Consider the following 15,268-nt stretch of genomic DNA (forward strand, 5'->3'; position numbering starts at 1 on the left):
TTTTTAAAGCAATGATGATATACTTTGCACCATGTTTGTACAAATAATAACTCGTGTAAAATACAAAAGTCAACTCTCAAATTTTTAAATAAATCATGTCACACTTTGAACTGGAGACTAAAATCTGTTATCAGTTTCTTTGTCAGTTAGTGGGAAGTCTGGCATTGCTGTTAACTTGTGTGTTGTACTCTGGTGTGTTGTACTAACTAGTGTGTTGTACTCTGGTGTGTTGTACTAACTAGTGTGTTGTACTCTGGTGTGTTGTACTCTGGTGTGTTGTACTAACTAGTGTGTTGTACTCTGGTGTGTTGTACTCTGGTGTGTTGTACTCTGGTGTGTTGTACTCTGGTGTGTTGTACTAACTAGTGTGTTGTACTCTGGTGTGTTGTACTCTGGTGTGTTGTACTCTGGTGTGTTGTACTCTGGTGTGTTGTACTAACTAGTGTGTTGTACTCTGGTGTGTTGTACTCTGGTGTGTTGTACTCTGGTGTGTTGTACTAACTAGTGTGTTGTACTCTGGTGTGTTGTACTCTGGTGTGTTGTACTCTGGTGTGTTGTACTAACTAGTGTGTTGTACTCTGGTGTGTTGTACTAACTAGTGTGTTGTACTCTGGTGTGTTGTACTAACTAGTGTGTTGTACTCTGGTGTGTTGTACTAACTAGTGTGTTGTACTCTGGTGTGTTGTACTAACTAGTGTGTTGTACTCTGGTGTGTTGTACTAACTAGTGTGTTGTACTCTGGTGTGTTGTACTAACTAGTGTGTTGTACTCTGGTGTGTTGTACTAACTAGTGTGTTGTACTCTGGTGTGTTGTACTAACTAGTGTGTTGTACTCTGGTGTGTTGTACTAACTAGTGTGTTGTACTCTGGTGTGTTGTACTAACTAGTGTGTTGTACTCTGGTGTGTTGTACTCTGGTGTGTTGTACTAACTAGTGTGTTGTACTCTGGTGTGTTGTACTAACTAGTGTGTTGTACTCTGGTGTGTTGTACTAACTAGTGTGTTGTACTCTGGTGTGTTGTACTAACTAGTGTGTTGTACTCTGGTGTGTTGTACTAACTAGTGTGTTGTACTAACTAGTGTGTTGTACTCTGGTGTGTTGTACTCTGGTGTGTTGTACTAACTAGTGTGTTGTACTCTGGTGTGTTGTACTAACTAGTGTGTTGTACTCTGGTGTGTTGTACTAACTAGTGTGTTGTACTCTGGTGTGTTGTACTAACTAGTGTGTTGTACTCTGGTGTGTTGTACTAACTAGTGTGTTGTACTAACTAGTGTGTTGTACTGACTAGTGTGTTGTACTCTGGTGTGTAACTTGACACTGCAACTCTGAGTGAGTCTTGCAGATGTGCATCAGTGAGGCCTGTTCTGTGTTTGTTCTTGATGAAGTTCATGTCAGTAAAGGCTGATTCACAAAGATAAGTTGAACCAAACAGGCTTGCAACCTTCGTAGCTGCTGCACATACAACACTGTACTTTTATGTGTCAACAAGGCACCAAAAGTTTGGTGCAGCCTGGTGGGCTTTACATTTTAAATTGTCAGGAAAGAAGGGGATAGGTTGATTGGCAACACTAAATGGTCCCTAGTGTGTGAATGTTGTCTGTCTATCTGTGTTGGCCCTGCGATGAGGTGGCGACTTGTCCAGGGTGTACCCCGCCTTCCGCACGATTGTAGCTGAGATAGGCGCCAGCGCCCCCCGCAGCCCTGAAAGGGAATAAGCGGTAAAAAATGGATGGATGGAAGGAAAGAAGAGGAAGGAATTTAAAAGGTAAAAAGGTATATGTGTTTAAAAATCCTAAATTCATTTTTAAGGTTGTATTTTTTCTCTAAAATGTTCTTTCTGAAAGTTAACAATAAATGGATTTATTTAAACAAGTGAAGACCAAGTCTTTAAAATATTTTCTTGGATTTTCAAATTCTATTTGAGTTTTGTCTCTCTTAGAATTAAAAATGTCGAGCTAACCGAGACCAGCTTGCTAGTAAATAAAAAAATAGAGGCAGCTCACTGGTAAGTGCTGCTATTTGAGCTATTTTTAGAACAGGCCAGCGGGCAACTCATCTGGTCCTTACGCGTGTTGGGGACTCCTGCTTTAAAGTGTCCGGCCTTGTCATTTAAAGTGGCCTGCCATGTTATGTATAGTAGCCCGCCATGTCATTTAAAGTTTCCTACTATTTCATTTAACATGGCCTGCCGTGTCATTTAACGTAGCCTGCTAAATGATTTTAATGTTTTTCCACCACATAATTTTAAAATGGCCTACCACATCATTTGATGTAACCCGCGACCTTCTTTAAAGTGGCCTGTCACGTCATTTAAATTGACCCACCACATCATTTAAAATGGCACGTCTTGTCATTTAATGTGGCCTGCCACATTATTGCCATTTCAATTGATGCAGCCCCGCCATATCATTTAAAATGGTGTACCAAGTCATTTAAAGTGGTTGGCCACTTCATTTTAAGGGGCCCGCCTTATCATTTACATGGCCTCTAAAAGGTTAGAAATAATTAGGCATTTTCTAGCTAAGTATATTTGTTCTTTCAATTTTGGTAGAAAGGTGTACTGCACATAATGATATAATATATCATAGCTCGGTTGGTAGAGTGGCCGTGTCAGCAACTTGAGGGTTGCAGGTTCGATTCCCACTTGTGCCATTTTAGTTACTGCCGTTGTGTCCTTGGGCAAGACACTTTACCCACCTGCTCCCAGTGCCACCCACACTGGTTGAAATGTAACTTAGATATTGGGTGTCACTATGTAAAGCGCTTTGAGTCACTAGAGAAAAGCGCTATATAAATATAATTCACTTCACTGGCTAGATACTATCTAATCACATACAACAAGATGCTCACAGCATTTTTTTAAATCAAAAATAATAACTTAAATTCCTGCTTGTCACCTTGACTTACGATTTCAAAGCAATTTAACCATCAATCTGATAGTAAAAAAATCTAGTAATAAAAGTGATTTTTCTTTCCAAATTTTTCAACGACGCCATTGTACGTTTACAATTATATCTGTTGCAAGCGGCCCTCTAAGGGCAGCCATAACTGCAATGTGGCCCTCAATAAAAAAGAGTTTGACCACCCTTCTTGATATAAAAGGACACAATCATGACATTAAGCTAGTTCTGCTCCCCTGTGTGCTTAAGGATGGAGGATTTTCAAATTAAGACTGCAAACATGTATGTTGGTTACAGATGTTTCTACCCACAGGGGTATGACTCCAGCAGAGGCTGAAATTAACTTCTTGGAGAATGCAAAGAAACTGTCCATGTATGGGGTGGACCTGCACCACGCTAAGGTTAGTAGCCTCAGTAACTTGTAAAGAGTGATTTCATATGTGCATGTTTCATTTCAGTTTCTTTGGTCTTTTTTTCCCCTGCAGGATTCGGAAGGGATCGACATAATGCTGGGCGTCTGTGCCAACGGCCTGCTCGTGTACCGGGATAGGCTGAGGATCAACCGCTTTGCCTGGCCCAAAATCCTTAAGATCTCCTACAAGAGGAGCAACTTTTACATCAAGATACGGCCTGGCGAGGTAACACTTCCATTGACCACTATTTAAGAAGTCAATCTAACATAATAGTTGCATAACAACAATGCTGTGGAGCCTTATTCTGCTTCTTAATGTAGTCTGAGTTACAGTTCTGTACTGTAAGCCCTGCCCAGCAGTGTCGCAGAACACTACACGTCATTTAATACAATAGCTGGATTTAAAAATATAGTTTGTGGAATTCCTCAGGGTTCTATAATTGGTCGTAAGTTATTTACAATTTTCATTAATGATTTTTGTGATGCATCAAGTTTCTTAACATTTTTTATGTTTGCTGATGATACATCCATCCTTTGTTCTGGAAAAAATTGTAATGAACTTTTGGTAAAAATAGAACAAGAAATGACAGTGCTTAAAAACTGGTTTGATATGAATAAATTATCACTTAATATTGCTAAAACTAAATGTATGATATTTGGTACCAAAACTGAGGTATCTAATGAAGTAAATATTAAAATAAATGGAGATAAAATTGAGCGTGTCTTTGATACTAAGTTTTTGGGAGTTATAATTGACTATAAATTATCACGGAGACAACATGTATATTATATAAAAACAAAAATATCAAAAACACTTGGTGTTTTGTATAAAACTAAATAATTACTTAATTATAATTCTTTGTTAAGAATGTATTATACTTTGATACTTCCATACATGACATACTGTGTAGAACTCTGGGGAACCACTTTTAAAACCATAATTAATGATATTGTTTTGCTGCAAAAAAAAAACTGTACGGCTAATAAACAAAGCCGGATATTATGACCATGCCCATCCATTATTTGTTCAATTAAAACTTATGAAATTTCAAGATATTGTTTATTATAAAATAACACAGATAATGTTCAAAGCAAAAATAAATACTCTTCCAGAAGGAATTCCAAAATACTTCTCTCTACAGACCAGCAAATACAATCTAAGAGATGAATCTAAGTTTATTTGACCAAAAACAAGATTAGTTGTTAAACGTAGATGTTTTTCTGTTCTCGGTGTTAATTTGTGGAATTCTGTTGGTAAAGAAATAAAAATGAGTGGCTCAATATTTAATTTCAAACAGAACATGTCACAATGTATTTTAAAAAGTTATGTGAACTAGAAATTTTGTTTGGTTAAATGTTGTATTTAGAAGGTATGTATGTTTATCTATTTACAAAAAAGTGCATGTGTGTAAGTATTATTTGTTAAAGGGCAACTTAAATGTAAAAGCTGAATGACTAGGGCTTCACGGTGGCTGAGGGGTTAGTGCGTCTGCCTCACAATACGAAGGTCCTGCAGTCCTGGGTTCAAATCCAGGCTCGGGATCTTTCTGTGTGGAGTTTGCATGTTCTCCCCATGAATGCGTGGGTTCCCTCCGGGTACTCCGGCTTCCTCCCACCTCCAAAGACATGCACTTGGGGATAGGTTGATTGGCAACACTAAATGGTCCCTAGTGTGTGAATGTTGTCTATCTGTGTTGGCCCTGTGATGAGGTGGTGACTTGTCCAGGGTGTACCCCGCCTTCCGCCCGATTGTAGCTGAGATAGGCGTCAGCGCCCCCCACGACCCCAAAAAGGGAATAAGCGGTAGAAAATGGATGGATGGATGGATGGATGTTTAGAAGTAAGTTGATGAATCCAGATGGATCTCTATTACAATCCCCAAAGAGGGCACTTTAAGTTGATGATTACTTCTATGTGTAGATCCATCCATCCATTTTTCTACCGCTTATTACCTTTGGGGGCGCTGGTGCCTATCTCAGCTACAATCGGGCGGAAGGCGGTGTACACCCTGGACAAGTAGCGATATGTAGAAATCTTTATTTATAATTAAATGACTTGTTTATTTTTCAACAAGTTTTTAGTTATTTGTAATATCTTTTTTTCCAAATAGTTGAAGAAAGACCACTACAAATGAGCAATATTTTGCATTGTTATACAATTTAATAAATCAGAAACTGATGACATAGTGCTGTATTTTACTTCTTTATCTCTTTTTTTCAACCAAAAATGCTTTGCTCTGATTAGGGGGTACTTGAATTAAAAAAATGTTCACAGGGGGTACATGACTGAAAAAAGGTTGAGAAGCACTGCTCTAGACTAGTTGGTAGAGTGGCCGTGCCAGCAACTTGAGGGTTGCAGGTTCGATTCCCGCTTGTGCCATCCTAGTCACTGCCGTTGTGTCCTTGGGCAAGACACTTTACCCACCTGCTCCCAGTGCCACCCACACTGCTTTAAATGTAACTTAGATATTGGGTTTCACTATGTAAAGCGCTTTGAGTCACTAGAGAAAAAGCACTATATAAAATCTAATTCACTAATTCACATATGTTTTTTCCCCTCAGGAAAACTATAGAAATGTAATAATAGTAATAATATTTAGATTTTACATCACTGAAAAAAGGTTGAGAACCACTGCTCTAGACTAGTCATATAATGTTTTTTTCCCCTCAAGAAAACCAAAGAAATGTAATAATAGTGATAATATTTAGATTTGACATTATATTGTGTAACAATGTTGACACTGTAAGAAAGTGTGTGTGCATATGTCCTGAGCAGGTGGCTCATGATCAAATCATTCACCAATTATTAATTTATTTGCTCCTCTATCTGAGCTGCCTCGTGGTCTTCCTCCATAACAGGGGTAGGGAACCTGTGGCTCTTTTGATGACTGCACCTGGCTCTCAGATAAATCTTTGCTGATATCGCTTAACACGATATGTAATGAATAATTCCGCTGGTAATCGCAGTGTTAAAAATAACGTTCAAATTATAAAACATTCTCATGCATTTTAATTCAACCATCCATTTTCTATCGCACCTGTTCAAGAAGTATTTTATTTATTATTGGTTAGCTTTAGAATAACAAAAGGGAATAAGCGGTAGAAAATGGATGGATGTTATTAAAAAGAATAAGAGACTTATTATACTCTAAAAATGTTGGTCTTAAAAATGCACGTTGTAAGTGTTAAAAAAATATTATATGGCTCTCACGGAAATACATTTTGAAATATTTGGCTTTCATGGCTCTCTCAACCAAAAAGGTTCCCGACCCCTGCTCTATAAGGCGGCACGGTAGCTTGTGGGTCTTCCTGAGCGTCACTGTGTGTGCATCAGGCCCAATCAAGTGTCGGCCGCACAGTGTGCCTGTGATGGACCCAAATAAAGGGTCCCTTCAAGAGCGCCGCGGCAGCTGCACCCGTGAAAGTCGCTCCCTCCCAAAGCCTGAACATGCGAGATTGTTTTCATATAAATGGGTTAAATAATAAATGGGTTGTACTTGTATAGCGCTTTTCTACCCTCAAGGTACTCAAAGCGCTTTGACACTACTTCCACATTCACACACACATTCACACACACTGATGGAGGGAGCTGCCATGCAAGGCGCTAACCAGCACCCATCAGGAGCAAGGGTGAAGTGTCTTGCTCAGGACACAACGGACGTGAAGAGGTTGGTACTAGGTGGGGATTGAACCAGGGCCCCTCGGGTTGCGCACGGCCACTCTACCACTGCGCCACGCCGTCCCAAAATATAAATTATTTTTGCTGTGAGTAGAAAAGGGCAACCTGAATACATATTGCAGCTCAAAAACAAAGCATATTACTGATTTACTATTTTGAATACGCTACTGAATATTCAGACACCTACGTTAGGTAAGATTGGACTAAACTGAACATTATTATCTCAGGGCCTTCAATCGTTTGCAACTGGACTGCTTGGTTTGTCTTGGAAGATTTTTGGAATATAAATATTTTGGCTTTGGGCAACAACCGTGGGACTACATCTGACCAAACTAAGTCTATGCACACAAACTGATGAAGCCTACTCGGATGAGCGGCGAAACATCTTCTAAGACAAACCAAACAGTCCGGTTGCGATTGATTGAATCTCCTGAGATCAACGACCTGGATGAAGGAGAACCTTCACAGGTATGAACATTACTATCTTTGTAAAGTTCCAATGTATCTTGTTTGCTTGTGGAAGTGCTCATCTATTGCTCAATGTCCACTAACCGTGTTGACTTGTGTTCCTCTCTAGTATGAGCAGTTTGAGAGCACTATTGGTTTTAAGCTTCCCCACCACAGAGCTGCCAAAAGGCTGTGGAAAGTCTGCATTGAGCATCACACCTTCTTCCGGTAAGAACCAATGTCCGTCTTTTCAACTTCTAAGGCATGGGTGTCAAACTCTGGCCCGCCGTGTAATTGAATTTGGCCCTTGAGGCAATATCAATTCATCATTATACAGCGTCGGTGCCGCTGTAACACAGCATTCACCGCTAATACTCATACTTGCCAACCCTCCTAATTTTACAGGTAGACTCCCGAAGTTCAATGCCCCTCCCGGGGCAACCATTCTCCCAAATTTATACCGATTTCCACCTGGACAACTATATTGTATTTAAGGCACTGCCTTTAGTGTTCTCTACAACCTGTCGTCACGTCCTCTTTTCCTCCATACTAACAGTGTGTCACATAATATTTGTGGCTTTTACACACACACACACACACACGGCCATACAGGTCATACTGAGGGTGGCCGTATAAACAACTTTAGCACCGTTACAAATATGCGCCACACTGTGAACCCACACCAAACAAGAATGACAAACACATTTCGGGTGAACATCCGCACCGTAACACAACGGAACAAATACCCAGGACCCCTTGCAGCACTAACACTTCCGGGAAACTTCCAGCAAACTGACCAATAATTATCGTTTTATTCATGCATTTTCTCTTGCGACTTCAAGGCTTGAATGTTTGGTTCATTCATTATTGTTATTTTATTTTCAAATGTATTATTAGCCTGTGGAAAAAAATTGACATTTACCTCAGAAGATTGCAAATAGAAAAAAAGGCATGAAATGTTTATTTTAATTTTATTTGATATGCCATTGATATTTTTTTAATTATTATTATTATTATTTGAAACTGGATTTTGCATGTCACTAAAGTTATATAAGCCTTGCTTGTTCAATATTTAATGCAAAACTTGTTTGGGTCCCTATTAAAAGGTTAATTTGTTCAACCTTTGTTCGGTGTAAAATTTTGGCCCACTCTGCATTTGAGTTCTAAGGCAAAGCACACATTAATATCTGCACATTTTTAGCATTTATGTTGTGGTATGCAACAGTGGTGTGTTTAGATGTCCTCAACACAGCCAGTCATGTGCAGCAGGTGGGGATAGTACCACGTGCCACTGGGCGACTATTCGGCAAAATTGGATCAGACTAGGTGTATAACTCAGTCAGGAAATCCTCCTTCACTGCTCCCCCGGCAATGATAATGATCCTTTCGCATGATTCCCTACGAACGTTTATTTTCTCTAACTAGTCAAGTTTAATGGTCTTCTTGGCGCTCAGCCAGAGCAAACGGCGACCCCAGCGGGGGGTATCTGAGGACTTCACTAAACTATCCAGAGTCTGCCATGTTTGAGTGTTTTAGCCTTTTTTTAAATTGGAAATAGTCACAAATGAGATCTGTTTATGTGGGGATTAACTGAGTTTAGCGATGGGTACCTTTCACATTTGAACAGACACTGTGCCAATTCCCTGAACCTGGGAATCGATACTGATAATTAGCGGTACTAATTCTCTCTACCTTACCCTTAACGAACCACAACCCTTGATATCTTGTTTTAATATTAAATGTCTGAGTCTCATTTGCAAGTATTATATAGTAGACCAGTGGTTCTCAAATGGGGGTACTTGAACGTATGTCAACTGGTACTGAGATTTTTTTTTAAATATTCTAAAAATAGCAACAATTCAAAAATCCTACATAAATATATTTATTGAATAATACTTCAACAAAATATGAATGTAATAAAGTGTGAAAAGAAATGCAACAATGCAATATTCAGTGTTGATAGCTAGATTTTTTTTGTGGACATGTTCCATAAATATTGATGTTAAAGATTTATTTTTTGTGAAGAAATGTTTAGAAGTAAGTTGATGAATCCAGATGGATCTCTATTACAATCCCCAAAGAGGGCACTTTAAGTTGATGATTACTTCTATGTGTAGAAATCTTTATTTATAATTGAATCACTTGTTTATTTTTCAACAAGTTTTGAGTTATTTTTATATATTTTTTTCAAAATAGTTCAAGAAAGACCACTACAAATGAGCAATATTTTGCACTGTTATACAATTTAATGAATCAGAAACTGATGACATAGTGCTGTATTTTACTTCATCTTTTTTTCAACCAAAAATGCTTTGCTCTGATTTGGGGGTACTTGAATTTAAAAAATGTTCACAGGGGGTACATCACTGAAAAAGTTTGAGAACCACTGTAGTAGACTTTGCAAGCAGTTGCAAATCCAAGACGTTAGACATATAGACTACAGTGTGTTGCCTATTCAGGCATTAGTCTGTGCAATTAAGCTGATTCTAGTCTTTTATTGCGCCCTAAAAGTGTTTATATTATAAGTCATGTACTTATTATAGTTTCTGTACCAGTTTCTGTTTGTCGTTCTTAATTGGTGTGGCTTCACAGCGTGGCGCATATTACTAAGAGTGTTAAAATTGTTTATATCACAACCATTAGTGTACTCTGTGTCACCCAGTATGCCTTGCAGTCGTGTGCGTGTTGCCGGGGAAGTCACACACAATATGATGCTGGACTGACAAGCAGATCGTGTGTGATGTAGAAGGCGACAAAGTCAATGGCTTCATAGCACGCACTAATATTTAATATCTGGGTGACTGTCGGCAGTCATTCAAGAGATTATTAGCGTCTCCTATTGACTTCTTCGCTTTATGACACGGGTCTTAAATGGCTCTTTGAAAAGCAAAGGATACCAATCCCAGAACCATGTATATCAAATGTCTCCGGATGGTTCAACGGCCAGCCGCCCGAATCTAATTAAAATCTATTTTTTCGTCATGTCAACCGCCCAACCCGCGGTTTACCCGCGGACTCTGCGGATGAGACCGCAAACCGTGCATCTCTAGCGTGTTTTAAATTAGATTTTCCTCTAAGGTTATATTTCTCCTCTTTAGTTGAGAAGAATTGTTGTACATTCTTTGGCAGCAAGTTATAATTTACTTTGTACATCATTTTAGCTGTTTGCAATTTTACCAAATAACAAACTTTAATATTTTTGACTCAATAAATAAAAGGTTTGTATGTTCTCTATATCCAACATTATGTATTATTCTAATTGATCTTTTTTGTAACACAGTTATCGAATGTAGCTCACATTTGTATTTATTTCCCCATATTTCTGCACAATAACTCAGATATGTAACACTAGCGAGCAGTAGAGAATATAAAGTGATTTTTGACACTGAAATGAGTAGCATTACCATTGAAATTAACTAAAGGCAGTTTGGCTAGAGCAGGGGTAGGGAACCTTTTTGGCTGAGGGAGCCATACAAGCCAAATATTTTAAAAAGTATTTCCGTGAGAGCCCTATAATATTTTTTTTTAAGACTGAATACAACTAAATGCGTGCATTTTCAAGTAAGACTAGTCTCTTATTCTTTTTTTATAACATTGTTATTCCGAAACTAACCAACAATAAATGGAATACTTCTTACCATTAATGCGACTTCTTGAACAGGTGCGGTAGAAACCGGATGGATGGATTAAAATCCATGAAATGCATGATTTATATTTTGAACGTTATTTTTGACACTGATTACCAGCGGAATTATTCGGTACTTATCGTGTTAAGCAATGTCAGCTAAGATTTATCCGAGAGCCATATGTAGTCATCAAAAGAGCCACATCTGGCTTTAGAGCCATAGGTTCCCTACCCCTGTTTTAGAGCCTAAAAACTACTTGATTTCCATCGCTCGTGCTCCATTTGTTCTATTGCCGTTTTGCAAGGGATGTTTTGGAATAAACTATCCACCTTCTCAGGTTGGTTTCTCCAGAGCCGCCTCCTAAGGGCTTCTTGGTGATGGGCTCAAAGTTCCGATACAGTGGACGAACTCAGGCTCAAACCAGACAAGCCAGCGCTCTTATAAACAGGCCTGCTCCGCACTTTGAACGATCCAGCAGCAAAAGATACCTGCTCTCCAGGAGTTTGGATGGAGGTAAGAATCACTGTATGATCCCCTTAGCTATGCATTGGGTGCAAGCAATTGATGCGATAGTTCCGCTCTTATTACTAGCCGAGTTCTCCCGGCCGGTGTCAGCCATGTGCGGGAATCACGATGGCGTCTTCCATCACAGCATGAGTGAACGGCCTCATCTCCGCAGCCCATCTGTGGATGAGCAGGAGACTGAGCTGGAGCCCAGTTTGGAACAAGACGAGGAGGATTTGGACCAAGAGCTGAGTCAGGACACGGAAAGAGACGAAAACCAGGATGGAAATGACACTCCGAGCAAGAAGAAAGAAATCATGGTACCCCATAATTTGTTTTGATTTTTTTAGATTTTTCTTCACACAGACAGCAGATGATGCACTTCAGAAATGTGTTTCTCAGCACAATGCGATTCTTGCTTTGCAGCATTTACTTTTACTAACGCTTGTCTTTCACTTCTGTCTCTACTGCAGCCCTTTACCTTTTTGCCATAATGCTGACAAATTCTAAATCATTCTGTCCCTAACATGAGTTTTCTTATTTTTCCTGCTGAACAAAAAAAGGAGGAGGCTGGATCACCAGTTGACAGTAAACAGGAGGTACATTGCCTGGTGATTTGGTCTCTGCCTGTCTGCCTGCTTGTAGCAGGGCTGCTGTGAGCTGGGTCATTTGGGGTCGTGGTAAAAAAAAATACTTAGGGGGAATAGTAATACTGTGGAGCAAAAAAAGTATTTAGTCAGCCAGCGATTGTGCAAGTTCTCCCACTTAGAATGATGACAGAGGTCTGTAGTTTTCATCATAGGTACACTTCAACTGTGAGAGACAGAATGTGAAAAAAAAATCCAGGAATTCACATTGTAGGAATTTTAAAGAATTTATTTGTGAATTATGGCGAAAATAAGTATTTGGTCAACCATTCAAAGCTCTCACTGATGGAAGGAGGTTTTGGCTCAAAATCTCACCATACGTGGCCCCATTCATTCTTTCCTTAACACGGATCAATAGTCCTGTCCCCTTAGCAGAAAAACAGCCCCAAAGCATGATGTTTCCACCCTCATGCTTCACAGTAGGTATGGTGTTCTTGGGATGCAACTCAGTATTCTTCTTCCTCCAAACACCACAAGTTGAGTTTATACCAAAAAGTTCTATTTTGGTTTCATCTGACCACATGACATTCTCCCAATCCTCTGCTGTATCATCCATGTATCCATTTTGGTATCAACTCAACTCGTCGTGTTTGGAGGAAGAAGAATACTGAGTTGCATCCCAAGAACACCAGACCTATTGTGAAGCATGGGGGTGGAAACATCATGCTTTGGGGCTGTTTTTCTGCCAAGGGGACAGGACGATTGATCCGTGTTAAGGAAAGAATGAATGCGGCCATGTATCCTGAGATTTGGAGCCAAAACCTCCTTCCATCAGTGAGAGCTTTGAATGCTTGACCAAATACTTATTTTCCACCATCATTTACAAATAAATTCTTTAAAATTCCTACAATGTGAATTCCTGGATTTTTTTTTCACATTCTGTCTCTCACAGTTGAAGTGTACCTATGATGAAAATTACAGACCTCTGTCATCATTTGAAGTGGGAGAACTTGCACAATCGGCGGCTGACTAAAAACTTTTTTGCCCCACTGTATGTGTGGTAAAAAAATGTTTTGCTGTCTGTGGGGCTGGGCGATATATCGACATACGCGTTATATCGCAGGTTTGTCTCTGTCCGTTATAGAAAATGACTATAATGTATTTTCGAGTATACGTTCTCACGCAGTTGATTTTTAGCTGCGGACATTACACTACAGGCTCCTCCCACTTCTTCTTGTGTCTCCTTCTCGCAGACAGCAAGTGCACATTCTTCCACACGTCACATACTGACACCTCATACGTCACATACTGACACCTCACACGTCACATACTGACACCTCATACGTCACATACTGACACCTCATACGTCACATACTGACACCTCATACGTCACATACTGACACCTCACACGTCACATACTGACACCTCATACGTCACATACTGACACCTCATACGTCACATACTGACACCTCATACGTCACATACTGACACCTCATACGTCACATACTGACACCTCATACGTCACATACTGACACCTCATACGTCACATACTGACACCTCATACGTCACATACTGACACCTCATACGTCACATACTGACACCTCATACGTCACATACTGACACCTCATACGTCACATACTGACACCTCATACGTCACATACTGACACCTCATACGTCACATACTGACACCTCACACGTCACATACTGACACCTCACACGTCACATACTGACACCTCACACGTCACATACTGACACCTCATACGTCACATACTGACACCTCACACGTCACATACTGACACCTCATACGTCACATACTGACACCTCATACGTCACATACTGACACCTCATACGTCACATACTGACACCTCATACGTCACATACTGACACCTCATACGTCACATACTGACACCTCATACGTCACATACTGACACCTCATACGTCACATACTGACACCTCATACGTCACATACTGACACCTCACACGTCACATACTGACACCTCACACGTCACATACTGACACCTCACACGTCACATACTGACACCTCATACGTCACATACTGTCACCTCATACGTCACATACTGACACCTCACACGTCACATACTGACACCTCATACGTCACATACTGACACCTCACACGTCACATACTGACACCTCACACGTCACATACTGACACCTCACACGTCACATACTGACACCTCACACGTCACATACTGACACCTCACACGTCACATACTGACACCTCATACGTCACATACTGACACCTCATACGTCACATACTGACACCTCATACGTCACATACTGACACCTCATACGTCACATACTGACACCTCATACGTCACATACTGACACCTCACACGTCACATACTGACACCTCACACGTCACATACTGACACCTCATACGTCACATACTGACACCTCATACGTCACATACTGACACCTCATACGTCACATACTGACACCTCATACGTCACATACTGACACCTCACACGTCACATACTGACACCTCACACGTCACATACTGACACCTCATACGTCACATACTGACACCTCACACGTCACATACTGACACCTCACACGTCACATACTGACACCTCACACGTCACATACTGACACCTCACACGTCACATACTGACACCTCACACGTCACATACTGACACCTCATACGTCACATACTGACACCTCATACGTCACATACTGACACCTCACACGTCACATACTGACACCTCACACGTCACATACTGACACCTCACACGTCACATACTGACACCTCACACGTCACATACTGACACCTCATACGTCACATACTGTCACGTCATACGTCACATACTGACACCTCACACGTCACATACTGACACCTCACACGTCACATACTGACACCTCACACGTCACATACTGACACCTCATACGTCACATACTGTCACGTCATACGTCACATACTGACACCTCACACGTCACATACTGACACCTCACACGTCACATACTGACACCTCACACGTCACATACTGACACCTCACACGTCACATACTGACACCTCACACGTCACATACTGACACCTCACACGTCACATACTGACACCTCATACGTCACATACTGTCACGTCATACGTCACATACT

General features: G+C 40.4%; 1 protein-coding gene across 8 annotated transcripts in view; it reads left to right on the forward strand.

Annotated features, from left to right (window-relative positions):
- Window positions 1-15,268, forward strand: part of LOC133535173 (band 4.1-like protein 1) — a 229,924-nt gene that overhangs the window by 177,456 nt on the left and 37,200 nt on the right. For 7 of the 8 annotated variants that reach the window (XM_061874732.1, XM_061874733.1, XM_061874734.1 and 4 more), the window contains 6 exons: window positions 3,214-3,301; window positions 3,386-3,538; window positions 7,568-7,665; window positions 11,401-11,576; window positions 11,655-11,887; window positions 12,131-12,166. In XM_061874732.1, the coding sequence (XP_061730716.1) occupies window positions 3,214-3,301; window positions 3,386-3,538; window positions 7,568-7,665; window positions 11,401-11,576; window positions 11,655-11,887; window positions 12,131-12,166 (784 nt within the window). The remainder of the gene's footprint in view (window positions 1-3,213; window positions 3,302-3,385; window positions 3,539-7,567; window positions 7,666-11,400; window positions 11,577-11,654; window positions 11,888-12,130; window positions 12,167-15,268) is intronic. The other variant, XM_061874736.1, reaches the window with a different exon arrangement.

Source organism: Nerophis ophidion, linkage group LG16, assembly GCF_033978795.1.
Source record: "Nerophis ophidion isolate RoL-2023_Sa linkage group LG16, RoL_Noph_v1.0, whole genome shotgun sequence".
In the NCBI taxonomy this organism is placed as follows: Eukaryota; Metazoa; Chordata; class Actinopteri; order Syngnathiformes; family Syngnathidae; genus Nerophis; species Nerophis ophidion.